Source organism: Equus caballus, chromosome 30 (assembly GCF_041296265.1).
Source record: "Equus caballus isolate H_3958 breed thoroughbred chromosome 30, TB-T2T, whole genome shotgun sequence".
In the NCBI taxonomy this organism is placed as follows: domain Eukaryota; kingdom Metazoa; phylum Chordata; class Mammalia; order Perissodactyla; family Equidae; genus Equus; species Equus caballus.
This window is the reverse complement of record NC_091713.1, coordinates 22,328,731-22,354,251: the sequence shown is the minus strand read 5'-3', so window position 1 is coordinate 22,354,251 and position 25,521 is coordinate 22,328,731. Positions and strand designations below refer to the sequence as shown.

At 39.8% G+C, this 25,521-nt stretch overlaps 1 protein-coding gene across 3 annotated transcripts in view; it reads left to right on the top strand.

The window, feature by feature from the left end:
• The window catches only part of TGFB2 (transforming growth factor beta 2), an 84,645-nt gene extending 59,541 nt beyond the window's left edge, over positions 1-25,104 (top strand). For 2 of the 3 annotated variants that reach the window (XM_001489351.6, XM_003364564.5), the window contains 5 exons: positions 15,845-15,977; positions 16,100-16,210; positions 17,744-17,921; positions 19,123-19,276; positions 22,302-25,104. In XM_001489351.6, the coding sequence (XP_001489401.1) occupies positions 15,845-15,977; positions 16,100-16,210; positions 17,744-17,921; positions 19,123-19,276; positions 22,302-22,460 (735 nt within the window). In that variant the 3' untranslated portion in view covers positions 22,461-25,104. The remainder of the gene's footprint in view (positions 1-15,844; positions 15,978-16,099; positions 16,211-17,743; positions 17,922-19,122; positions 19,277-22,301) is intronic. The other variant, XM_005608026.4, reaches the window with a different exon arrangement.
• The last annotated feature ends 417 nt before the right edge of the window (positions 25,105-25,521 follow it).

Sequence of the window (25,521 nt, the reverse complement as noted above, 5' to 3'; positions counted from 1 at the left end):
TGCACTCGGCTCATACATCATGAAGCATCAGGAGAAAGATGTGAAATTCTTACCTGGGGCTGGTGTGAGGCCACAAATGTTGGTACCAGGTAGCTTGGTAGAATACAGTCTGCCGATGGGTCCCTGTTGATCAGTAGAGGATGAATGTGCTGAGGTGAAATAAGCTCAGTGGATTTCAAAGGAACCTTTGATTTCCTGATTGTGGCCTTAGGAGGATCGATGGCACTATTCATTTTTGTAGAGAGAGCCTCTGGCTTCAGTTGAAGTCACCTCTGCCTTGACAAGGGAGCTCCCACCTCTAGAGAATACTCTCGCAGAACTTTGATGAAGGAGAGTAAAATAAAATCTGTCCTCCTGCTTTCTCTGACCTCTTTCTTTAATATTTGGGTTTGAACGCCTCATTGAATTTGCATTTAGACAACAACCAGTTTGTCAAAGGTGATGAAATCTCAGAGATCAGTTGCAAGGATATGCAAAACAGTGGCTAAATCCTAAGTCATTGATATCCTTTTAGTTTTGGCTTCAAGCTGTATAGTAAATATTAAATGATTTTTTAGATTTTAGGATGAAAGGGTGAATTGATGCTTATGGAGAAAAATAAGTAAACTACGATTTTCGTAGGGAGGAGTGAATCACCAGCCACTTTTAATGGCCATTTTATATACATATATTAGCTCTGCAAAAGATTTTCAACTGTGCACACCCATAAGGCCTACAGTGAAAATTCAAGGTCGATGGCCGAAGCCTGCTTCTTAAGGGACAGTAATACTCAGAATGAAGAGTGAGGTTCCCATCATTGTGGGGAGCAGAGCACTAAGAGGGTTAATGAAATTGCCCCTTTTCCTAACCCCAAAACCTGCATGTGCCTGTGTGCACATGTACACACGCACACACACACACACAGAGAGTTCAGCTTTCAATTCTCATGTTGCCCAAGGGTGTGTAAAATAAAGAGGTCAGCCAAAAAAACTGACTGTCTATTAAATTAGACTTGCAAAAAGTGCTACTGAAAAAAAAAGTTATACTGTGCCCCTGTTGTACAGAATTTTACAGCATACAATCCCCTTAATACTGATCCTAACTCTGGCGCCACGATGGAGACACGCACAGTATAGTAACCCACTTTAGAAAAAGCCGTGAGGTATAATAAACACTTTGTTTGCACAAGGCTATTAATATCTCAGGTTTTTTTCAAACTGATCGAATGACGTGCTTACCTCCTAAGGACATTGGATCGTGATCATTTGCATCAGGCTCTGGCATTCTCCAGAGCCTGTTAACTTTGTGAGCAGACGGGACCCCAAAAGTAGTGTGAACGGTAGTCCTTCCTCACTGTAGGCAAAGAATGTTAACAATCGTGCAATAGTAACTAAGAACTCTAGGTTCTTTTTTGCAACATGACTCAGTAACAGTGTTGATAATTATTGCTCACACAGATGGTGCTTACTGTGTGCTGGGCACCATTTGAAGTGCTTTAGATAGATTCATTTAATCCTTCTAATAACCCTATGAGGTAGATACTTTCATTATCTTTGTTATACCAGTGAGGAAACTGAGGCACGGAGAAGTTAAGGAACTTGCGCAGGCCATGCAGCTAGCAAGAGGCAGAGCCAGGATTTGAACCCAGGCAGTCTACCCTCCGAGGCCCTGCTCTTGACCACTTGACGAGACTAGTAGGAAGAACGCAGGGTTTGGAGTTGGGCCAGTATGGGTTCAAGGTGTGGCTTTTCCCCTTTGGGGAGTCTGAAGAAGTCAGATCACTGAGACAATTTCTGCATCAGGAGAATGGGGATAAAAATACCTATTTGGCAAAGATTTTGTGAGGCGTAGAGAGGGTGCATGGAAATTCCTAGCACAATATTGCTCTACTTGATGGTTGCTATTACTATTGTTACAGTTTCCAAAGGATTGAGTTTGAATTTTTATAAGAAACAGTCTCTTAAATTTAAGATCTGCTCAAAATCTCTTAAAAAATGAAAACTCACCCTAGCTCCTGTTGCTAGGGTCTGGGTTCTCGGAGGCCATCCCAGGAGTTTGCTTCGGGGCCTCCTTAAGTAATAGTGTCAACTTACTCTGCTTGCGGTGGTCTCATTCAGTTGCTGATGAGCAGCTCAGAGCAGGAAAGAAGAGAAACTTTGCAGCCAGTTGGCCCTGGGTTCACCCTCCATCTTCTTTATTTATTAGCTTTCTGATCTCACAAATCACTCATCTTGCTGAGCCTCAGTTTTTCATGATAAAATGGAGATAACAGTTCTTGTCTAATGAGTTACTGTGAGGAGAACACATATGTAAAGTGTCTGGCACGTTGGATGCGTAAGGAGTGGATTATTATCAGGTTTTGCTTGTCATCTAGAACATGGTTTATATTTCCCCTAGAGTTGGCTTGTGATTATAAAACTACTCTGTGATGACGTCAGTCACCTCTGGTTGGACGAGGTCTCGTCTGACCCATTTCCTCTTATCAGTGGAGCAGAGCAGAGTGATGCAGAGCTGCTATGGTTTTAGCCTCTGTGTGTTTGCTTTATCAAAACTCGAAGGGTGGCCATGGCGGGCTGGGGACTGTGACGTGTCTCGCTTTTTCTGGAAGAATGATTATAGAGTGACTAACCCCAATGAGGGTGTCTTTTTACCTCATTCTTTGCCCCATTGCTACCTCTCCCTGATTCACCACCACACGAACAGGCTTGATCCATGCTTCCTGGATTGACTTTAATAAAGTTTCATTTTTCTGATATTGTAACTATATGCTAACTTTTCTATAACTTCCACCAGAGCGGAAATTGTTCCAAAGGAGGATATATGTTTATTTCCCGATAGCAGCAATGACCGGAATATTTTTTGGAGCTTCTGTTCTAGAGCTGTGCATAGAACCTATAAGTATATAGTTGTGAATTTCTTCAATTTGGACAAATCTGAATTTTTAAAAGGTAGTGTTGATTTTTGAAGTCTGCCAAAGTTCTTGGGAAGAGGAAGATGAAAAGTAATTAAGTTGATTTTCTATGTGATGGCAGTTTTTAAAAGATAGGTCTGAAAAAATGCTGTTCAGATCCTCTGCCCATTTTTTAATTGGGTTGCTTGTTATTTTCTTGTTGAGATATATGAGTTCTTTATATGTTTGGATATCAACCCCTGATCAGATATATGATCAGAAAATATCTTCTCCCAATTGGTAGGTTGTCTTTTCGTTTTGTTGTTGTTTTCCTTTGCTGTGCAGAAGCTTTTTAGTTTGATGTAGTCTCATTTGTTTATTTTTTCTTTTGTTTCCCTTGCCTGGGGAGACATTGAAAAAGATACTGCTAAGACGGATGTCAAAGAGCATACTGCCTATGTTTTCTTCTAGGACTTTTGTGGTTTCAGGTCTTCTTATATTCAAGTCTTAAATCCATTTTGAGTTAAGTTTTGTGTATGGTGTAAAATAGTGGTCTACTTTCATTCTTTTGCATGTGGCTGTCCAGTTTTCCCAGCACCATTTATTGAAGAGACTTTCCTTTCTCCATTGTATGTTCTTGGCTCCCTTGTTGAAAATTAGCTTTCCGTAGATGTGTAGGTTTATTTCTGAGCTCTCAGTTCTGTTCAGTTGGATGTAGTCTATACAGAAAGTGAAATATAATGATGTACACCTGAAATTTATAAAATATTATAAATCAGTTATCTCCATTAAAAAAAAAGATAGATCCAAAATCCATCTTTTTCTCAGATCTCAGCCACTACTACCCTTGTCCAGGCGGTTCTTGTCTCTTGCTTGGGCCTTTACAATCAATGGCCTCTGAGCTGGTCTCACTGTTTCTGCCCTGGCCCCGTTAGAGGTGTTTGCAACATAGCGGTTAGAGTGATCCCTGCTAAGATGTTGGTCAGATCAAAATGCCCTGTTCAGAGCCCTGCAGCGGCGTCTTACGTCACTCTGCGTAGGAGCCAAAGTCCTTATTGTGCATTATGAAGCTGTCCCTGAGCTGTTACTCACCCCCCTAGCTGTGACTTTCAATCACTCGTGGCTCCCCCATACTGGCCTTTTGGCTGTTCCTCAAACGTTCCGCGCTTGCTCCCTCCCAAGGCCTTCTGGTAGCTATTCCCTCCATCTACAGCGGTCTTTCCCACTGTCTAGAAGGTTCACTCTGCCCTCTTGATTCGTTTAGGTCTTTCCCGGAATGTCCTCTGCTCAGAGAGGTCTTCTTGGCCACTCTGTCTAATCCTCAGGTTTCCTCTTTCCAACACTTCCTACCCTCCTTCTCCACTATATGTTTCTCCTCAGACTCTTCATCATTTGCTATACTTTATCCTCTACTCCATCTTGAACTTGGTTATGGTCTTATCTGCCCCTCTAGGGATAAATTCCTGGAACGGTGTCTGGTGCATAGAGGGTGCCCAAGAAATGTTTTCAAATGAATTTAAGAAAAATTTCAAAATAAGATTCCAGTGCAAGGAATGTTGTGGAAATAAATGTGTAATGTCGTGAAGGGACTCTTTTGAGAAACATCATTCATTTATTTGGATTTGGAATTTCTGCTACATTTGTTTTAAAGATATCTATCTAACTATTTATGAAGAAAGAAACACACACATACTCATTTTCTATTATTTCTTCAGAGCAAATTCTGGATAATAACCAAGTGGGGAAAAAAAAGAAAATTAGTTAATAAATTAATGAAATAGATATTCTTGCATAACCCATAAACTCTGTATATTTGTAGAAAAACCAGGCCCATTATTTTTTTTTTAGACTCGTTACTTTATAGTCACACCCCCTAAATTAAAGTGCTCAGCTGAGACAAGCAGGGACTTAAATCATCGTGCAGACCACATGTATTATTGGTAGCCAGGAAGAAGGAAAAGGGTGTTGGAAGTGTGTTCCCCAAGTATGTGTGTTTTAGTGTCAGGTCAGAGTGGAACTGAAAGGGGAAGTCAAATAAGAAATCAGAAGATATGGCCCCAGAGAGCTCAAAGTTTTGTTGGGGAGACTCATTCCTCCCATGGCAAGAAAAACTGGATATTTATCAAAAGAAACAACTGGATAATTATCAAAATCCATGGTACTAGGCAGTGTGGTTCAGCCCCCAGGATTGACTTGCTTTTATGGTCTTGACTTAGTTTCCCTTCAGATTCTATCATCGAATGTTTTTTGTACATTTCTCTTTCCTTGCCTGTGCTGATGTGACCTTGTTCCAATTCAGTCTTATCTCTGCTGGGTGATTTATATAGAATGGTCTCCTGAGAGCTGTTGAGTTGCAGCATCTCAGAGGCTTTTCATTTACACAAAGGACTCCTTCATCCCTCATGCCTGTAGAAATGAATTTACTTGTTTATGTACATGTGCAGTCAGCACAAAGGCCCATCTGTAGAGAATATAAAAAAAGGAAGGAAACAATAGAGAGCTAGGTGTTTTCATCACAGAGGAGAGGCTTTCCTGTGTGTGTGTGTTTGTGTGTGTAGCTTGAAGATATATCTGGTGCCATTTCCATAAAGATCATTAAAGATCTATGTATGCCATATTTTATCATAATTGCACATGGATATGTGTAATATAGGAACATATCAATGTTCATTACTATGTACTATAAAGATAAAGAGTTAATATAGTGACATAATGCTGTAAATATCTAAGCTCCAAAGAGACTACTTTTATGTGAGTCTTTCTTTTGAAGCTGATGTGTATTCCATGGGAGTCTGCTCTATGGGCTCTCACAAACCCCTGGTGAGGTATACATTACTTACGACCTCTTAAAGGGGTGCAGTTACAAAGGACCCGGGGCAATTACGGGACACGGTGATGGGAGAAGCAAGACGAATGCTGGCTCTGTGAAGCCACTTCTGAAGGGTAATCATGCAGTGTGTCGGTTTGTTAAGCACCCCCAAAGTGACCCAGCATTGTTCAAGGAAGCTGCAGTTGAACAGGAACAGAGAGCCATGTTTACGCCTCAGTGGAAGAAAAGCCATTCACCCAGCTCTGATTCTCTATAAGGCCCCACTTTCTGTTACTTGGAAATTCACTTTATTGCTTTTTCTCCCTTATTTTCCTTCCCCTAATGAAATATATTAAGTAGAAAAGGTAAAATACAGTATAAAATTGCTTACTCTGTGTGATGATTCTTTCTGTCCTCCTTGACACATATATATGTATGTATGTATGTATGTGTGTGTGTATATATATATATATATATTTGTACATATATGTGTACACTTATCAGTTGCTTAATGACAGGGGCACATTCTGAGAAATGCATCGTTAGGCAGTTTCATTGTTGTGCAAACATCATAGAGTGCACTTACACAAACCTAAATGGTAGAGCCTACTACACACCTAGGCTGTATGGTACTAGACTTATGGGACCACCATTGTATACGCATTGACTGAGACATTGTTATGTGGCACCTGCCTGTATATATTAATATATGTCTGACTGTTCAGGGGCTTGTTGCATGATCATCTATGTCTTTCTAATGAAGCCTGCTAGTCAGTAAGAATTTACCAATGAGGGACTGTGAAAATTGCAGTGGAAAAGACTGTGGGAGAATAAGAAAGAGAATGTTCTTTGCTTTGAAAAACTTTACAGTCAGGTTGAGCGTGAGAACATATTCAATCCAGCACAGTGTATGAACGCCTACTGCTATAGGTTGAATTCTCTCCCCTCAAAAAAGATATGCTGAAGTCCTAATGCCCAGCACCTCAGAATGTGACCTTATTTGGAAATAGGGTCATTGCCGATATAATTAGTTACGTTACAATGAGGTCATCTTGGAGTAGGGTAGGCCTCTAATCTTGTAGGATCAGTGTCCTTATAAGAAGATGGCCATGTGAAGACACAGAGACACACAGGGAGAACACCAGGTGAAGACAAAGGCAGAGATTGAAGGTATGTGGCTGTAAACCAAGAAACGCCAAAGGTTGCCGGCAAACCATCAGATGCTAGAGAATGCAAGGACGGATCCTCTGGAGGCTTCGGGGAGCGAGAGCGTGGCCTGCCAACACCTTGAGTTTTGACTTCTGGCCTCCAGAACTGTGAGAGAGTACATTTCTGTGGTTTTAACCCATCCCGTTTGTGGTGCTTTGTTAGGGCAGTGCTGGGAGTGCAAAATGCCTATGTAGCAAACACTCCATCAGTTCAAGTGCACAGTGCATGGAAAGGACGAAAGGCCCTGAAAAGAAAGGAACATGCAATTATTCGTTCTCTTCTCTATGAGCCAGCACATCCCTATTACCTGGACTGTGTTCTCTTGGTACCCAGCATCCTTGCCAGTTTTTCAGATGTTGGGAGTTACCTTTTAATCCTCTCCTTGCTCTAGGAATCCTTCCCAGACCTCACTAGGCTATGGCAGATGCCCTGTCTCAGTGACCTCATTGTGCCCTGTGGGCACATTCCTTTAATTTTTGTTGAGATGTCTGTATTCTCTCACTGTAGCGTGAACTCCTTTAAGCACAGGGATCATCTTGTGAGCATGGGATAAAAGTGTAACGACTTGCTTATAGCCAGTGCTTAATACTTGTTGAACTAAACTGGAGAAAATGGACTATAAATAAATTCAAGCAAATGAATAAATAAGCACTCAGGCACATCTGAGATGCTCCCCACACAGGGTCAGTTCTTCAGCTCATGGCCAATCAGTGGCCTTCTCTGGGCAGAGAATGACTTAAGTTATATAACTTAAGTGGGGCTTTTGGGCAGGACCATAGTAGTGAGAAGTCTGAGTCCGTTGAAGAGACAGAAGCCACACAGTGGGTGAAACAGAAATTATTCAATGAATGAATGAATCACTGGACAAATTTACTGATTATATTAAGTATTCTATTACAAGTAGATATCATCATTGTTTTTTGTCATGCAGGTCGAAAGGCTCCTCAGAGTATGAATGCTGAAGTGGTATGTTGGAGGATCATTTGTTCTTCCTGTGAATAAGCCAAGAAATTCCTTCATGAGTGTGTTCTGTTTGTCTGTCTGTGTGAGATTAAATGTTGATATATCGAGATTTCAACCCAGAGAGTCAGATTCCTGTAAAATTAAATCAGTGACTATATATTCCTTAAGCTGCTCTTGTCAGCAAACTAGAATAGAGCATTTGTGGAGATTTAAATAAATTTATTCCCACTATCTTTTAGGAGCTTGAGATCTCATTGGAAGAAATTGAAATGTACGCACATACAGGATTACCTTGGAAGTCACTGTGTGCAAGGGGCTAGTTGCTCACACACCCAGTAATTGCTTGGGGAGCAAGGAAAAGAAAACTGACTTTAGAGTGAATGTAACCATTTCATTGAAAAGCTGGACTAAAGAATAGAGGGTTTTTTTTGTTGTTTGGTTTGTTTTGTCTCTAGGTAAAAATCAGAGGCGGGGTAGGGCATTCCGGTAGGGATACTTGGCTGAACAGAGTTTGAGACGTGGAATATAGCTTTTAGGGGTCATGTTTAGGTTAGCTTCCAGGGATAAGCGGTGGGTCTAGGATAATAAACTTGGTGGCAAGTTGCATCTTAAATACTAACCTAAGGAATCTGGGCTTTATTCACTAGACAGTAGAAACCTCTGGAAGATTTTGACCAGGTAAGGAGTGTGATTATAATAATAATTCATATTTATTGAATACAGGGCAATATGGTAGGGGCTTTGCTTACTCTGTGTCATTTAATTCTCTCAACAAACATACAAGGTGGGTTTTATTGACCCCTCTCATAAGTAAGAAGATCACAGATCCAGTAAGTAACAGTTTATGTTTGTCTGACTTCAAAGCCTCTGAATCTTTTCACTCACTGGTGATTTCCAAAGGCCCTTGGTAAGCCCTATGGGTTCTTCAAAGAAACCTAAGGGGCCACAGAAGAAATGGAATGGATTGTCAGTTGGTGAAGATGGGCTGGACTCCTGGCCTAAACAGGGCCTCATGCCTCAATTAAACTAATGAAATTCTACTTTTTTCTGCTGTATACAATGTACCACAAAGTATTGATTAAAGAAACAAGGTCTTGCAGGAAAGTACCTGAGTACCCAGCAACAAGTTGTAGTTTTGGCCTTATGTAATTTCACAGTGTTGTCATCGACCTCATGAAGACATTGGATGCACAGTTGCTGGTACTAGGTAGCTAGAATGGATAGGTTCCATGTTGAATAGCAAACTTAAGATTCAGAGAGCTTCCAAAAGGCTAAACACCAAGATCAAATAAGCTCACAATTAACAGAGACATATGAGTAATTTGCGTTTAGTTTAAAAAATGAATTGCATAAGTATAGGCCAGAGTCGGGGTTCTCAGAGTGGACTGGCAGCTTGCGCATCTCCGAGGAACTTGTTAGAAATGCAAATTCAAGTTCACCTCTATTAAATCAGAAACTCTGGGGATTGGGCTCAGCAATCTGTGTTTTAATAAACCCTCCAGATGTTTCTAATGCAGGCTAAAGTTGGAGAACCACTGGGCTATAAAAACCAGCCTTCCCTCCCTCTTTGCCTTCCTTCTTTTCTATCTCTTTATTCCATGTCATTCTAGAAAGAATTTGAGGTGAAAACTCTGATTTAACAGTTTGTGTAAGAACAAAGGCTTTATTTTATAAAAAGTTTACTGTGATTTGATGGTAAATAGTAAATAGGTTGCATTAAAAATAATAACCAGAACAAGAGAAGTAATAGCCATTCCTTTCGCATTTGGCATATCCTGTATATTCTCCGTATTCTGCTAGACTGTATCTGGAGTTCGTTGAGGAACTGATTTTAAAAGGGACATTGAAAAGGGGCTTGACAAGGATGGTGAAGCACCTCAGACCTTGACCTGAAGGAAGCAGCTGACGGAAGTCACCTCTTGTGATTATGGCCTGACATAGAGAAGAAAGAGAATTTTACTTCTCGTTCTAGAGAACAAAATACAATATTGGAAAGCCCTCTCCCCTGGTATTAAGAGAGCAAGATCTTAGTGTAGGCTCTTCCAGCAGGACTTCAGTAACCCAGGTTAGTCCTTCAGGCTTCTTTTCCTTCAGCTGCAGAATATAGATAATGTAGGGTTATGATGTCTACCTCACAAGGTTTTTGTGAAAACTGAAAAACATGAAAATATTCAAATATTTGAAACACTTAAATGATTGTATAAATATGAGGCAATGGTACTACGATTCACAAAGACTGGTTGATGGAAATTTTAAGTCCAAGATAAAGAATTCTCAACATACAAATTGTCCAAAAGCAGGATGGCCTTTCTCAAAATGCAGTGAGTTTACTGTCATGAAAGGTCTTCAGACAAAGAGATGTTAGAGAATGAATTGTAGTGGGTTGGAGCAAATGGCCTCAGAGTGCCTTTCTGGCGAGTATTTCATGAGACTGAAGTTAATGACTCGAGGTGGGACAGATCTGAGAGAGGGTGCTCATAGCCAGCAAGGTGAATGTTTAATTCAGCATTTATTAATCACTCTGCAATTCACTTAAAATAGTTAAATGCATTTAAACATTAAAAGCTTGAAATGCATTTAAAAACAACAACAAGATGGGCCCATACTGGTTAACCTGGCGTCAGTTTTTCTCTACAGCCCTGTTCTTAAATTTCCCCTTCCAATAGAAGTCTGGTTGAATTGGCCCCTTGGTTCTCCTATAGGTCCGTTGATGTCTGAATATGGGAAGAATTCCCTGAGCTTTCTTGTAACTCTGCCATGTCTCATAGGAGTGGAAGAGGTGTTGCCCTTGGTGTCTAAGCCAAATCCTGAGTTGAGTTACAGCATTATTCCTTTAAGACTTAGATTTCCTCTGGCTATAATTTTGCATCTAGACTTCTTTTCTTTCTTTTTGCTCCCAAACTGTTGGGTAACATCAGTGACTTTCACCTCTATCCACTCCCTGATTGGCTGCTTTCCAGTGGCAGAGAGATGAATGGATCCTTTTGTGTAGGGAGTTTGGTAATTCAGTGAAGAGCTTAGAGCGTTGCCAGAGGTGATATATGGGTATTTTGCACATATTATGGATAATGTGTATATATCAATAATGTAATGAAGATAGCATTCAAACATCACTGTGGGTGGTAGCCAAGCGAGAGACAGCTAAATCTCATTTTCAATATATTAGAAGCCGTCTTTTCTTGTTCGATCAGGAACAATTATTGGTCTGTTACTTAGAGAAAAAATGTCAGTTATAGCAGGGGATTATTCAAACACAAGAGAGAGATGCAAACCTTATATTTTAACTTAAAACGTATATATATGTATACATGTATGTATAATGCACTCACACACAAATACGTAATTTACATGCTGAGTTTTTAATAAAAGACCAAGGACTTTTCTTTGACTGTGGCTCCATTTATTGCCAATAAACCACATCCATAGTGCATCATCTATGATTTCTAGTTTTTAATTTCTTTGAAAAAGAAAGAGAAGTTTCAGGACAATTGCTGAGCAACCAGAGTACAGGATCCTTCCAGTTTATTATTATCTTATTTCTTTCTTTCATAGCTGTCTCTCCCACATTTAAAATTATAAAAAAAAAATTCATTGTGGTAAAATATACATGATGTAAAATTTACCTTTTAGCCATTTTTTAAGTACACAATTCAGTGGCATGAAGTACATACACAATGTTGTACAACCATCACCACAATCCATTTCCAGAACTTTTTCATCATCCTAAACAGAAATTCTGTACCCATGAAACAATACCTCCCCATTCCCCCTCCCCCCAGTCTCTGGTAATGTCTATTCTACTTTCTATCTCTATGAATTTGCCTATTCTAGGTACCTCACATAAGTGAAATCATACAGTGTTTGTCCTTTTGTGTCTGGCTTATTTCACTTAGCATAATGTTTTTAAGATTCACCCATGTTGTAATATGTGTTAGAATTCCATTCTTTTTTACAGCCGAGTAATACTCTGTTGTATGGGTACACTACATTTTGTTTATCCATGTATGTGTTGATGGACACTTGGGTTCTTTTCACCTTTCAGCTGTTGTGCATAGTGCTGCTCTGGACATTGGTGTGCAAGTATCTGTTTGAGTCCCTGCTTTCAATTCTTCTGGGTATATACCTAGGAGTGGAATTGCTAGATAATATGGTAATTCTATGTTTACATTTTTGGGGAGCCACTAAACTGTTTTCCAAAGAAAAGCTTTTTTAAAACAACTTGTCTTTATGAAGACTTTGCAAGGCATTCAACCTGGTTTTCACAGAAGCAACAGTTCGCTTTACTTTTGGTCCTGTATTTCATCAGTTTCTAATTAACTTGAATAATTACAATATCGAGTTCAACTACCATGAACAGGTTTAGAACCATATACAAGTGATACTTGCTAAGCGTATAACTCAACTGGCAAAACCAGAAGTGTTTGGAACACACTAGAAAGTAGCTTTCCAGCAATGAGCCCCAGCATACTGTGGGCATCTGCCAATATATATCACAGAACAAATGGAGAATACTGGTTAATCTGGCTAGTTAAATGGAGGCCAGTTAAGAGAGCTTCTCTTATTCAACTAAATTATCTTTGTCACAATAAGATATACAAAGGAATTTAGGAGTGACCTTGGCTCCAGAAAAAAAACAACAGCTGCATATCCACGACTATTAACATTCAATACACTTGTTGTGGGGAGATTGGAGAAAGGCAGACAGCAAAGGCTAGAATAGAACGGAAAGTTGACCAAACTGGTCATTTTTGTATAAACTCTTAAATTGAAGAAAGTACTAATTGATAATTGCAACAGGTTGATTTTCTTCCTTCACAGTTGAATTTAGCGTGGGTGATAAATGGGAGATAAACAGGGAACAGGGAGGTTGTGCCTATTCTTGGAAAGAAGATACCTTTCCAGTTAAGACTCAAGACTTTGAGATGTGATTAGAAGGTTTTCTAGCCAGTTCTGAAACGAAATCACCGAGCTGTGGGAGGAGTACCTTTACAGAGCATCATTCACCCTTGTTAGCGACCCAAGTGATTAAAGGTTTGGGAAATTGCCCCTCTAAATATGGGCTCAAGGAACTCGGTTTATTTAGCTTAGAGAGCGAGCGCGAGCATGCTGAGGGGACTTAATAACAGTCTCCAGGAATATGAGGGATGTTCTATGAGTGATGGAAGGCAGCTGTTTCCTGTTTCCACTGAGGACTGAATAAGAAAGAATGGAGTTAAATTGCAGCAAGTGGGTTTAAGAACTCCTTGGCCATACAGTTCGAGACGACAAACCCGCAAGACCAAAGTCATGTCTCCGTTTCAGGATTATGTAGCTAACTAGCTGGCTTTCTTGACCTGTTCTTGAACTGGTAAAAAGATATAGAGAACCTTTCACTTGCGGGAGAATTTGAAGCGGTCCATTGTCAGAACCTGCCAGTGTTCCAGGACTGAGCAAGCACATAACTTCCAAGGAGATTTAAAAAAGAAAAAAGTTTCAGAATCTCTTTTCTCCCCTTTGGTCTGATTTTAAATAAGATAATCTAGATTACTCCTTCTCTATGAGGTGAAGAATTTCTGTAGATTTGCCAGTATGTGTTGTTTTCTGCCCATTTGGTCAATGTGGTCATGATTTTTTTTAAAAAAATTCTGTCTTCACTTAATGTATATATATATGGGGTGTGTGTGTGTGTGTGTACCATATACACACCATATATATATGGTGTCTTAGACATATACACATATATCTCGTAGATAGATAACAGACATTTGGTATATGATATATATATCTTGCATGTAATTAGTTCAACAATGAAAGCAATGTTTTGTTCTAGATAGTATGTCTAAGTGTTAGGGATATAAAGATGAATAAGATATACACTGTGCTAATCTAGAGCAAAGCAAATATACAAAGCCTTATGAAATAGTGCATCATTATAGGAGGTCAACTAGGGGAAGAAATTTAAAGACAGAAAAATGAGTTCTGGGTATATTACTAGTTATTATATTGCTATTACTATAGTCAATGAGGCAGATGGAAATGCTGAAAACTTCTTCTCAACCATTGCTTTATCATTGTTATTCTATCTTAGGTTAATTATACCATTTATTCTGAATTGGCTAAGTGGCGTCTTATTTACCCAACTGGGGGTGTTTTCAAGGCAAAGTTTGATTTCCAGAGGACTGGCTGCTGCTAAGTTGTATCTTTAAAGTCATAGGTTTATGTCGGCATTAACTGTGCATACAGGCCACATGTTATATTTTCATCTTGCACCAACCTTTATTATAATCTTATTAAACATCTTTGCCTCTATCATTGAATGTTTTTTGTCATCTGGAAAGGGGGAAGGGTGAATCATGGTGCCACCCTGACTCCTACAACTCTGTTGGCCTTCAAAGCTGCAGCACTGAGGTGGGGAAATGACTTGGGACTGCTTTAAATCCTCTCCACGCTTGTTCACTGTGAGGCATTGGGTGAGTTACTTAACCTCCCTGAGTTTCAGTTTCCTAATCGACCTCATAGAAGTGTTTTGGGGATTAAATTAGATGGAATAATGTGTGCCCAGCCCTCAAGTTGTGTTAGTTTGCTTCCTTTAATTCACAAAGAGCTTTTCTTGCCCGTGATGGAATCACGGTTACCTCCAGATTCTCTTCACTTAGTGGGGTTTGTTGGACTTTAAGGAGAAGTCTGTAGAGTAGGGTTTGTCTAAAATTCGTGAGGGCACCCGAGTCCAGTGGTATGAATCTTTTTCTTTTTCTACACTTAATTCAGAAAAAAGTCTATTCTAATGCCAAATATTCTAGGAAGCATTTGTGGCCAAATTACTTGAAACCAATCATATACGCACTTGGAAGGAAAGTCCATTTTTAAATCAGCAGGACGATTATGCATTTTTGATTTACAAGGTTTAAAGAGAGTAAGTAAATCTTCTAGATATACAGATAGTCATTTAATGGTCATTGATTACATCCAGTACTATGCTTTGAAATGATATCACATTGAAGACATGATCCCTGCCCTGGCGAAGCTTATGAACTTACTGGAGAGATCAAACTCATATATAGGAAATGACCACAGAACAATTAGACTCAGTATCAGGAAGGGCAGCATAAAGCGATAGGGCTTCAGCCCCTGAGTACTGAGGAAGGCAGGATATAGGGCTTGGGGAGGAATTCACTATAGTTCTGGGAGTCTTAGGATCATCATGTGACTGGTTCACAGAACACTATCATTTAAAGACAGACAGAATTTTTTAAAAACCACTGAAATGCTCACTTCCTGTAGAAACTCAAGAACATAATGCAGTTGCTCTTTATGTATTTGAGGTGAATGCATGCTTCTAAAGTCTCATTGTTCAGGCTCATTTGCTTTCTGACTCTCACTACACCCTGTTGTACGAAGGTACAACATAGTGTGTCTCACTACGTCCCGATACATTCTTAGTCTGCAGGATACGGAATATCTTTATAAATCACAAAAAGTCACATTGGGAGTAAAAGTGCCAGCCAGAGACTTACCTCAAAAGCTGAGGCATGCCACCTATTTTAATGTCGGTGGATTTAGGAACCAAGGTGAGGACGTTCAGAGGGTGAGCAAGGGTCCTCTGAAGTGGACCCCTCCTCCGGCCCCTCCCCACATCCCAGCTCCCCAAACTAAATAAATAGGGAGGCTGAACAACAAAACCATTAACTTAATAGCATAGAATTTATGGCTGAAATCTTGCAAAGCTTATGTCAGCAAAGTAAAATAATTACTGTCACTTTCTTTTAGACACTTGGCTTTATGGTTCCTGTCACCTTTATCATAACACACAGCTGATTTAGTAGGTCTATTTTTCATGGCAAATGGCCTGGTGTTATGTTTTTATGCATGTGGCCATGCTGTTGAGATGACAATACATGGATATACTAGAGTGGAGCTAAATTTAGATAATGAATTGGAATACTGTTAATGGTTTTGGTTTAGTCATGCTGTCAGTATGCCAACTGAGTTTTTCCTCTTGCTCTTTTCTTCTCCAGATTCTCAAATCCAAAGATTTAACATCTCCAACCCAGCGTTACATCGACAGCAAAGTGGTGAAAACAAGAGCAGAAGGCGAATGGCTCTCCTTTGACGTCACTGACGCTGTTCATGAATGGCTCCACCATAAAGGTTACCAGCACCCTCTCTTTTCCTCCCTAGATGTTCAGTGACCCTAAAGTATGGCAAGTTGCTTGCAGATTTAAGGGTGTAGACACACGTACAAATGACCTCCTTGACTTAATGTTTTCCAGACAGGAACCTGGGATTTAAAATAAGTTTACACTGTCCTTGCTGCACCTTTGTACCGTCTAATAATTACATCATCCCCAACAAAAGCGAAGAACTAGAAGCAAGATTCGCAGGTAACTGAAACTTGGTCCTATGAGGTGGGGGAGGGAAGGGCCTGTGTTGATAATCTCATGGGGATGAAGTCAGCTTGCATGTGAAAATGGGATTGTTTGGTGAGGCCTGGGGGGTTTCATTTGTTTGGGTAACGATATGGTTGGAGAAAGATAGATGAAGGCAGAAAGGATTAAAGAAAGGAATTGGTTCCCAGTTTACACTGCTTCATCCCCAGTGATGATTCGGTCAATACTAACTGACTGACTTATCAACCCTCTAAACTATTAAATAGTCAGTTAAGCCCTTTTTTCTTCATTTAAGCAAACCAACTTTCTATCCATGCTAATATTGTAGAAGAAGAAGATAGCATGCATTCAAGGAAATCCATTGATAATGCCCCAAACCCGACGTCAGGAACCCACAACTGTATTTCACAGAAGAAAGGAGTCCTCTCACACTACGGCTTTTTCAACCTTACATGTATCAGAACACCCCACCTTTTGTAGCTCGTGCCTGATATTTCAAGTGGCTTCCTTGTCAGACTTTTATAACAGTTTATAAACACAAAACAAGTGATCTCATATTTTTGCTCACCTTATGGTGAATTAGCCAAAAGTCAGGGAGAATGAGGCGATGCCAAAGGTTTGAGTCACTTCATGTATTAGATATCAAGTCATTGATGATGAGAAGTGAGAGGGAGTCAGTACACGTGCTGGGGCAGCAGCATCAGCGCCACACCACCAGGCCTGGGAACTAATGTCCCTTCCCTAATGAACACCACCCGGGACCTCCGTCCACTTGCAGAAGGCTACAGTGGCTCTTGCTCATGGAAAAATACTCCCAGAGGTCTAGAGATTTATTTCAGACTCTAGCATAGCCGTGATTCTCTAGAGTGCGGAGATTAAATGCTTAACTGGCAGTCTCTTGAGCATGCTTTGGGCAGCTCAAGTTTCTAAATCTCAGATGGAATCAGGAAAGTGTTGAGGATGCCATAAAATAAATGAAAAAGCTCTTTCTTCACAACGTCCCAAAATAGCATTAGGTAAAGGTGACTTCTGTTTCAGTTGAACCTCATTCACTGCAATTTGGTGTAAGTCTCAGTTCATGTCCATTAAGCAAGTCTTTTGAGTTTGGTAGTCCTAGGAAGAGAGGGAGCCACTGGGTGACAAGGCATTTTCTATTGCTGTGGGTTTGGTTGTTGAGGGGTTGAACACAGCCTAAACTGAACATTGACTAAAAGAAACTGCTGAGATCGCCCTTGGACTATAGGTCAAAGACTTCTTCTGTAGTGACTTTCGTAACTAGCAAGCCCTGTCTTGGACACTGAACTGTCCTCCTCCTCTGACAAGAGTCTCATTTAGAAGTGTTCATTGTCACGTGCAGCAGTCCTCTTGTGCCATATCTATATCCGCGGGGAATGACTATAGCCAGCTGCCGCTGCTGTTGTGGTCATCACTGCTATTTGTGACAATATGCAAAGAAAAAAAAATATGGCTGATTATATTTGATGAAAGTAAAGCTAAATGTTTATTACTCAAATGCATTTTTTCAAGGTATTGATGGCACCTCCACATATACCAGTGGTGATCAGAAAACTATAAAGTCCACTAGGAAAAAAAACAGTGGGAAGACCCCACATCTCCTGCTAATGTTGTTGCCCTCCTACAGACTTGAGTCACAACAGTCCAACCGGCGGAAGAAGCGTGCTCTGGACGCAGCCTATTGCTTTAGGTAAAGGAGATACAAATAAAACTAAGCAATTGTGTGTGTTACGTCTTGTGCTGCCTTTTCCCTCTCTTTCCGTACAAGTTAACTTGAACTCCATTCCTTGCTGCAGGCCAGGTATAGTACAGTATAGCCATCGTATCTGGTAACATCATTCTTCCCAGAGGCTTAAAACAGTTATTTCTGTGTTGTATTCATCAGCATTTTAGCAATGAACCAAGTGTGAAGGGATAAACTAGCCCCCTGAGTTTTTCCCCAAAATCCCTCTGAAGCACTCTGGGGCCGAAGAAGAAAATGAGCCCTCTGTTCCCCAGAGCAGATACATGTTTATTTCAAGTGCATGATGGTAGCTTCCTAATTGGGAAGACCCACCATCCGTATGGAGACTTCACCCTTGCTGCAGAGTGCCCATGGTCATACCTCTTTCACAGTAACAGAGATGAGAGAGACTGGAGAAGAATGCTGTTTGTCATGTCTTTAGCTGCAGAATGAGAGAAGTGAGGGCAACGCAAATTTATTTCCCATTCCCATGAGAGTTCATGGAGGCAGAGTGTGAATGTTCTTCTGTGGCTTCCTGTCAAGCCTGATAAGAGGAAGGCTGTTTCTTCATTTCAAGGGTTATGGGGCAGTGAGGGGTCCTCACTGATAAAGTGCCCAAAGTGTCCGAATTCATGAGTAAAGTGGCATGTTTTGGGTGCCGCAACCAGCAGTTGCACTAAGCGAGACTCCATGTTTCTTGATCTGTGGTTCATTCCTATATCAAGGAACGTGAAATGAAATAAAGAATTTGTTCTCGAAGGAAAATGCCCAGGTGGTTCTTTGAAAATAGCTACTGTACTTCATCCATTTTGTATTTGAAAGGGCAGTGGAGGCTGGATGGCGTAACTGCTTAGTGCTGGTTAGAAAGGGCTTGGTCTCCATCTGCTGCCTCTCCGCTTATATCTAGTCTTTCAAGGAAAAGGTTTGGTTTTTGAGGTCACAGATAAGGGGGTCAGGGTATAGAACCCATAAGGGAAGGTAGTCCAGCGAATCGCCATAACATCCCATCATGAAAGTCAACTGAGATCACAGTAAAACCATTAAAACCTGGCCTGTGACATTTGCTCATAGATATTTGTTGAATAAATGAATGAGTTGTTTTTCTGGTTTGGGATGAGGGGTGGGGGGAGATCAGCTTTACGATCTCCATTGTTCTTTCTTTTAACAGAAATGTGCAGGATAATTGCTGCCTACGTCCACTTTACATTGATTTCAAGAGGGATCTTGGGTGGAAATGGATACATGAACCTAAAGGGTACAATGCCAACTTCTGTGCTGGAGCATGCCCATATTTATGGAGTTCAGACACTCAGCACAGTAGGGTAAATATTTGGCTAACTTGTCTCTTCTATTCTTGGGTTGCTAATGTGTACCTGCTGATAGTATTTCTAAATGAATTCTAATTAACCTGGTTCCTTTCCATCATCACACATAAATGGGCGCTGGAGAAATCCTTTTGAATGATGAGGAAGAGTGTAGGATGTAGTGAACTCAGAAAGTAACACTGATCAGTTAGAACAGTAGGTCTTGCCTTCCCAATTAGATTATAAGCAACTCGAGGACAATTTTATTTAATTTTTCCTTTGTTTTATGTTCTTAACAGCTGTAAGCATAAATAGATAGCGAGAAAAGAAACTGTTTGGGATGAATCTATCACATAGTGTCAAGTACAGCTGTGAAGGGACTCACGTCCCCATCTAAAGAAAGGATCTGTCACCCGTATCAGGGACTGTCATATTAGAAAGAACATTAGGACTTGAGCAGATGCTTTGGCATAGAGATTCACTAGTGTATGACAGTTAGAAAGTTGGTGAACTCCTCTGACCCTCAATTTATTATCAGCAAAAAGGAATGTCTACATTAAACAGAATATGTTTAGGGGCTGGCCCCGTGGCCGAGTGGTTAAGTTCGCGCGCTCCTCTGCAGGCGGCCCAGTGTTTCGTTGGTTCGAATCCAGGGCGCGGACATGGCACCTCTCATCAAACCACGCTGAGGCAGCAGCCCACATGCCACAACTAGAAGGACCCACAACGAAGAACATACAACTATGTACAGGGGAGCTTTGGGGAGAAAAAGGAAAAAAAAATAAAATCTTTAAAAAAAAATGTTTAAAATAATAATGCCAAACTTGAGAGTTGATAGGAACAAAAAGATGATATATGTGAAAACGATTTGAAAATTGGCATCTCTAAGTCTTTTTGAATATAACCCAAAGTAAACAAGAATCTGCATATTTTGTCAAGTTACTTCAATGAGGATGGAAGGCTAATTCAGAAGACAGGTCCTAATTCAGAATCCATGGGTTCCCGGCCCAGATTTGCAAAGACGTTTTCTATGTAACAATGATATTTGTGCAAATACTTCTTCCTGGTGCCTCATCATGTACGATTTTAGAGATGAAAAGGACTTCATAAGTTATCTTGTCCAAACCTTTCACTTTTCTAAAGAAATTGGAGTCTAGATCATGTAGATGACTTGCCCAAGATCAAATGGTTGGTGACAAACCAAAACTTGGAACTCAGGCCTCCTTGTTTTAGAACCAGACCTCCGATTGCTCTGTCTGCCTGAGTTTAATTCCTGAAATGTGGCTACACATTGGGGTTGTGCCTCCGTAAATCACCTTATTAAAGAGGCATTCAAAAAATTGCCGTCACTGCAGGATAGGAAAATGAATCTGCTGCCAAGAAGATCACATAATGCGTTCAGCTGAATTCAAGAGTTTCAGGGTTATCAATTATTTTAGACAATCTGTATTATAAAGTTCCCTCTTTAATTCGTATGAAAAATCATGTGTTAGTGGAACATGAAGTCTATTTATTTATAAATGCCTACATATGCTAGACTTTAAGTTGACAGATATAGCTCCCCTTCCTTCAGCTGTTTTCCCAGCTCCCCTGTAGATTTTGGCACTCTGGGCTGACCATGTGCTTGGCCATGTGAGCGAAGCTTGCTCATGCCTGTCCCTTTGTCTGAGCTCTCTGGCCAGGCTGCCTCATCTGGGCTGTGGCAACAGTAGCTGTAATGTGGGCAAGGCCCAGTTGCCAAGTAGAAACATAATTCTCCTCCCTGATACACAGAGGGAGTGTGTGAAGGCTGAGCCCATGCTTGTTTTTCAAGGAGAGAGGAAGAATAACTGTCATGGTCACAAATATGTGGTTTGGACAGTTACCCAAGAAGCCAGAGGTAGCTTAATAAAGTAGTCAGTGTTGCTGCGCTGAACAGATCTTCTGTCTTAGGCTGAAAAAATTGCAGTGAATCTCGAGGAAAAGGTCACTTGCTGTTTGACTAATACATTAATGGCATCCTTGGAAATGTCTCTTTATCATCACTGGGGAACCTACATACTTCCATTGGGGAAAGTCACATACCCATTGATATAGAGTGGGGTGAAAGGAATGGGACTAGCTGTAGAACTTTCTCTTCATTTTGTTTTAGGGACAGCTATCCCCTCCTCCAGCTTAGCCACTACCATTTACCACATGGAAAGCTAAATGGAGTGACGATTATTATTATTATTTTTATTATTGTTTTAAGCAAAATGTAAGAAAGTGAATAGTTAAGAATATAGATTGCCTTTGATGTCATTCTTAGCGTGATTGTATTTATGAAGCAATGATAAGTGAAGAGACTTTTATCTTTTAAATGAAAATTTAGGTGGCATTAAATTAGACTGAAAAGACACTTAGCATAGAACGATTTCACCTTGCAGACAAATGTCTTTTTCTCTATCTAAGGGTAGATTAAAGCTCTGTTGGGAATTTTAATTAAAAAATTTGTGTTTCTATGTATGCATGTATTCGTTTCTTCACCTAGCACGTGAGTCTTATTTTGTCCAGAGGACACTTACCAGGGCTGTGAAGTAAAAACAAAGTCTGCAGAATCCCTGGTCTTAAGGGGACTCATCTAGGTGGGAATTGAAAATACGTGCTTACGAAACAGCTTAAGTTACAAAGAAGTGTAGAAAAAACACCTACTACTAAGAGGACCAAAATTTTTGAGGGCCTAATTAGTACGTGCAGCAAAGCAGCGATCAAAGTAAAGACATATTGGAAAATCTGGAAAATCTGTTGAGTGAGCAATTTTGTCCAGTTTCATTTGTTTACCATGTACAGGAAAAGGATTCTATGGGAAAATGGGGGATGCGGCGATTGCTAGGGACACATACCAATTTGACCATAAGTGGGAGTTAAGAAAAGGAAATTGCAAAGCAAAACTAATTTAAATTGCCTACTCTGTGCTCTGACTGATAAGGTGACAAGTTGGAATGGTTCGTTAAAAAACAATTGCCCTTTTTCTTGTTTTTTTAGTCTTTTCCTATGTTGTCTTTCCTCTTCTGTGTCCTTTTAGGTTCTCAGCTTATATAATACCATAAACCCAGAAGCATCTGCTTCTCCTTGCTGTGTGTCGCAGGATTTAGAACCGCTGACCATTCTCTACTACATAGGCAAAACACCCAAGATCGAACAGCTTTCTAATATGATCGTCAAGTCTTGCAAATGCAGCTAAGATTCTTGGAAAAGTGGCCAGATGATAATCACACGGTGTTGATGATGATAACGACGACGACAATGACAATGTTTGTAACAAGAAAACATAAGAGAGCCTTGCTTCATCAGTGTTAAAAAAAAAAAATTGAAAAAGCGGTACTAGTTCAAACACTTTGGAAGTTTGTGTTCCGTTTGTTAAAACTGGCATCTGAAACAAAAAAAGTTGAAGGCTTTATTCTACGTTTCACCTACTCTGTAAGTGAGAGAGACAAGAAGCAAAACCTTTTTTTTTTTTAAGAAAAAAAAATAAACACTGGAAGAATTTGTTAGTGTTAATTATGTGAAAGAAAAAAAAAACAAAACAGGAAAATCCCATTAAGTGGAGTTGCTGTACATACTGTTTCTATCCCGTGCCTCACCTGATTTTTCTGTATTGCTATGCAATAGGCGCCCTTTCCAGTCTTACTCCTAGAGTTAACAGTGAGTTATTTATTGTGTGTTACTATATAATGAACATTTCATTGCCCTTGGAAAATAAAACAGGTGTATAAAGTGGAGACCAAATGCTTTGCCAGAAACTCATGGATGGCTTAAGGAACTTGAACTCAAACGAGCCAGAAAAAAAAAGGTCATATTCACGGGATGCAAACCCAAGTGAGTTATTATATGACCAAGCAAGTCTGCATTGAGATAAAGACCCTAAAAACACATGCTTTGTACCAGCTGCCTAAGGAAGCTTCTTGTAAGGTTCAAAACTGAAAAGCCTGTTAATAAAGAAAACTTTCAGTCAGAATAAGTCTGTAAGATTTTTTTTTTCTTTTTAATTGTAAATGGTTCTTTGTCAGCTTAGTAAACCAGTGAAACGTGGAAATGTTTTGATATGTACTGGTCAGACTTCGGACCTTAAAGTATTGCTGTATCTCTCTGCTATCGGGTTCTCCTTCGTTCTGGTATACGTAACCATACCTATTTTATTACCATAGTTGGGTAGAGAAGCCGGTGTAATTGGAAACACATCTGGAGATCTCTTTTGCAAACTATTAAATCAAAACATTAACTACTTTATGTGTAATGTGTAAATTTTTACCGTATTTTTAATGTTCTGTAATAATGTCAACTCTGATTTAGATTGGACTTCAATTTGGGCTCTTTTTAACGATCACTCAGAATTGTGTGTTTCCTGTAGCTGGCCAGTACTTTTGAGTAAAGCCCCCGCATTTTGACTTGCACTACAGAGACATGTGTTATAGTATTTGCTCCACCTGTGCTTTGTGCCTACTTTATTATTAAGACATAAGCTACCTGAGTTCACTTGTCCTTTTGTTCCTTTTATAAAAAGGATAGATTTAAGTTCAGCAGTCTTCCTTCATCTTCGAAGCATCATTACTAATCAAATCAGACATTAAAAATCTTTGACTTTAGGAAAATTGAGGGGAATAGATACATAGATAATTGCGGTGAAATATTTTAGTTTTAGCGAGGGCTTAAGGATCCCTCCCTAAACTCAGAATCTTGGTGACTGAGTGAAGAAAGGTTTCTCTAACTTGGTTAATGAGTATTTTCCCAGAATTCTCTTGTTATTAAAAAGCAGACAATTCATAGGGATCATTTTTTTCCTTTAATCTAGTTTTTAGTGTTCAAGGGGAGATGGAAAGATTCACATTTCAGTTGATTTTTTTTTAAGGGAGACGAAAACCCCAGGTCAGCATAAGTCATTAGTTTATTTCACTGAGGTTAAGATTTTTATAGATGTTCTTGGAAGGTTGAAAAGGCACAAGCCAAATTCTCCCATCATCAAAACATTCTTCCATTCCTCTGAATGAGAGTTAAAATCTGCATCTGAGGCCACAATTTACCTTGTGTTAATGAATTATTCCCACACCATTGCAGAGAAGGTAACCTTATGTCAGGGTTTGTAGAATATGTCAGTTTGTCAGTTGTCTCTTATTTCATTTTAACATAAAAATGAATAGGTAAAAATGGAATATTTGCAGTTTCACCTAAAGAGCAGCACAGTGAGGTGTGGATCCAAAGTGAAATTGTTTGATATTGACACTTCTTTTTTGGAATTTCCGGACCCTTAATTAAAATGGCGGATTGGGTTTGCAAGTTTGAAAACTGGAAAAGCAAGCGATGGGATGCCACCATAGCGAACAACCCTTGTGTTGGATGTAACCCAATCCCAGATTTGAGTGCGTTGATTCTTTTCTCTTCCACTTTTCTATTAATTCTATGTAAATCACTTTTATTTCTGCAGGTATTTTTTCCTCTCAGATAGAATGACATTTTGTTTGTATTATTTTGTCTTTCCTCATGAATGCACTGATAATATTTTAAATGCTCTATTTTAAGATCTCTTGAATCTTTTTTTTTTTTTTTTTAGTTTGGGGGTTCTATAAGGTCTTTATTTCCCATAAGTAAATATTGCCATGGGAGGGGAGGGGGAAGGGAGGGAGGTGGGGAGATGGTAGTCTGCGGGTGGGGGTGGGGCAGCAGTTTTTATGTGTTAAGCAGCAGTACAATGTCATGGTTGGCAAGGTTTAAGAAAAATGGAATATAAGAATAGTTGTTTTGTATTTTGATGATTGATTACGCTGTATTTTAACACAATGTATGTCTGTTTTTGTGGTGCTCTAGTGGTAAATAAATTATTTCAATTATAAGTGGATGTGTTTTTTCCTATCATGGTGTCATCACTGAGGCCAGAGAACACCTCTGATGCAATGAGAATGTGATCAAGCTGGAAAAGTCACACCATCTTTAAGGTTGGACTTTTTTCTCAAGGGTATTCACTCCAGAAATGTCATGCTTTGTATCTCAGGAGCCAGGACATATCTATTGAGAAGAAAGCCCTGTTCAGTCTTTTTATTCTCTTGTCTATTGCTATTTGGTAATTGTTGGAAATTTAGTTTTCATTCAATTTGACTGTCTCCTAGAAAAAATGCAGAGAGATATTTGGACCATGCTTTGGCTTTCTGGTTCTATGTTCTGCCAACCCCAGGGCCAAAAGAACTGGTCTAGACAGTATCCCCTGTAGCCCCATAACTCGAATAGTTGCTGAGCCAGCCAGATATAACAAG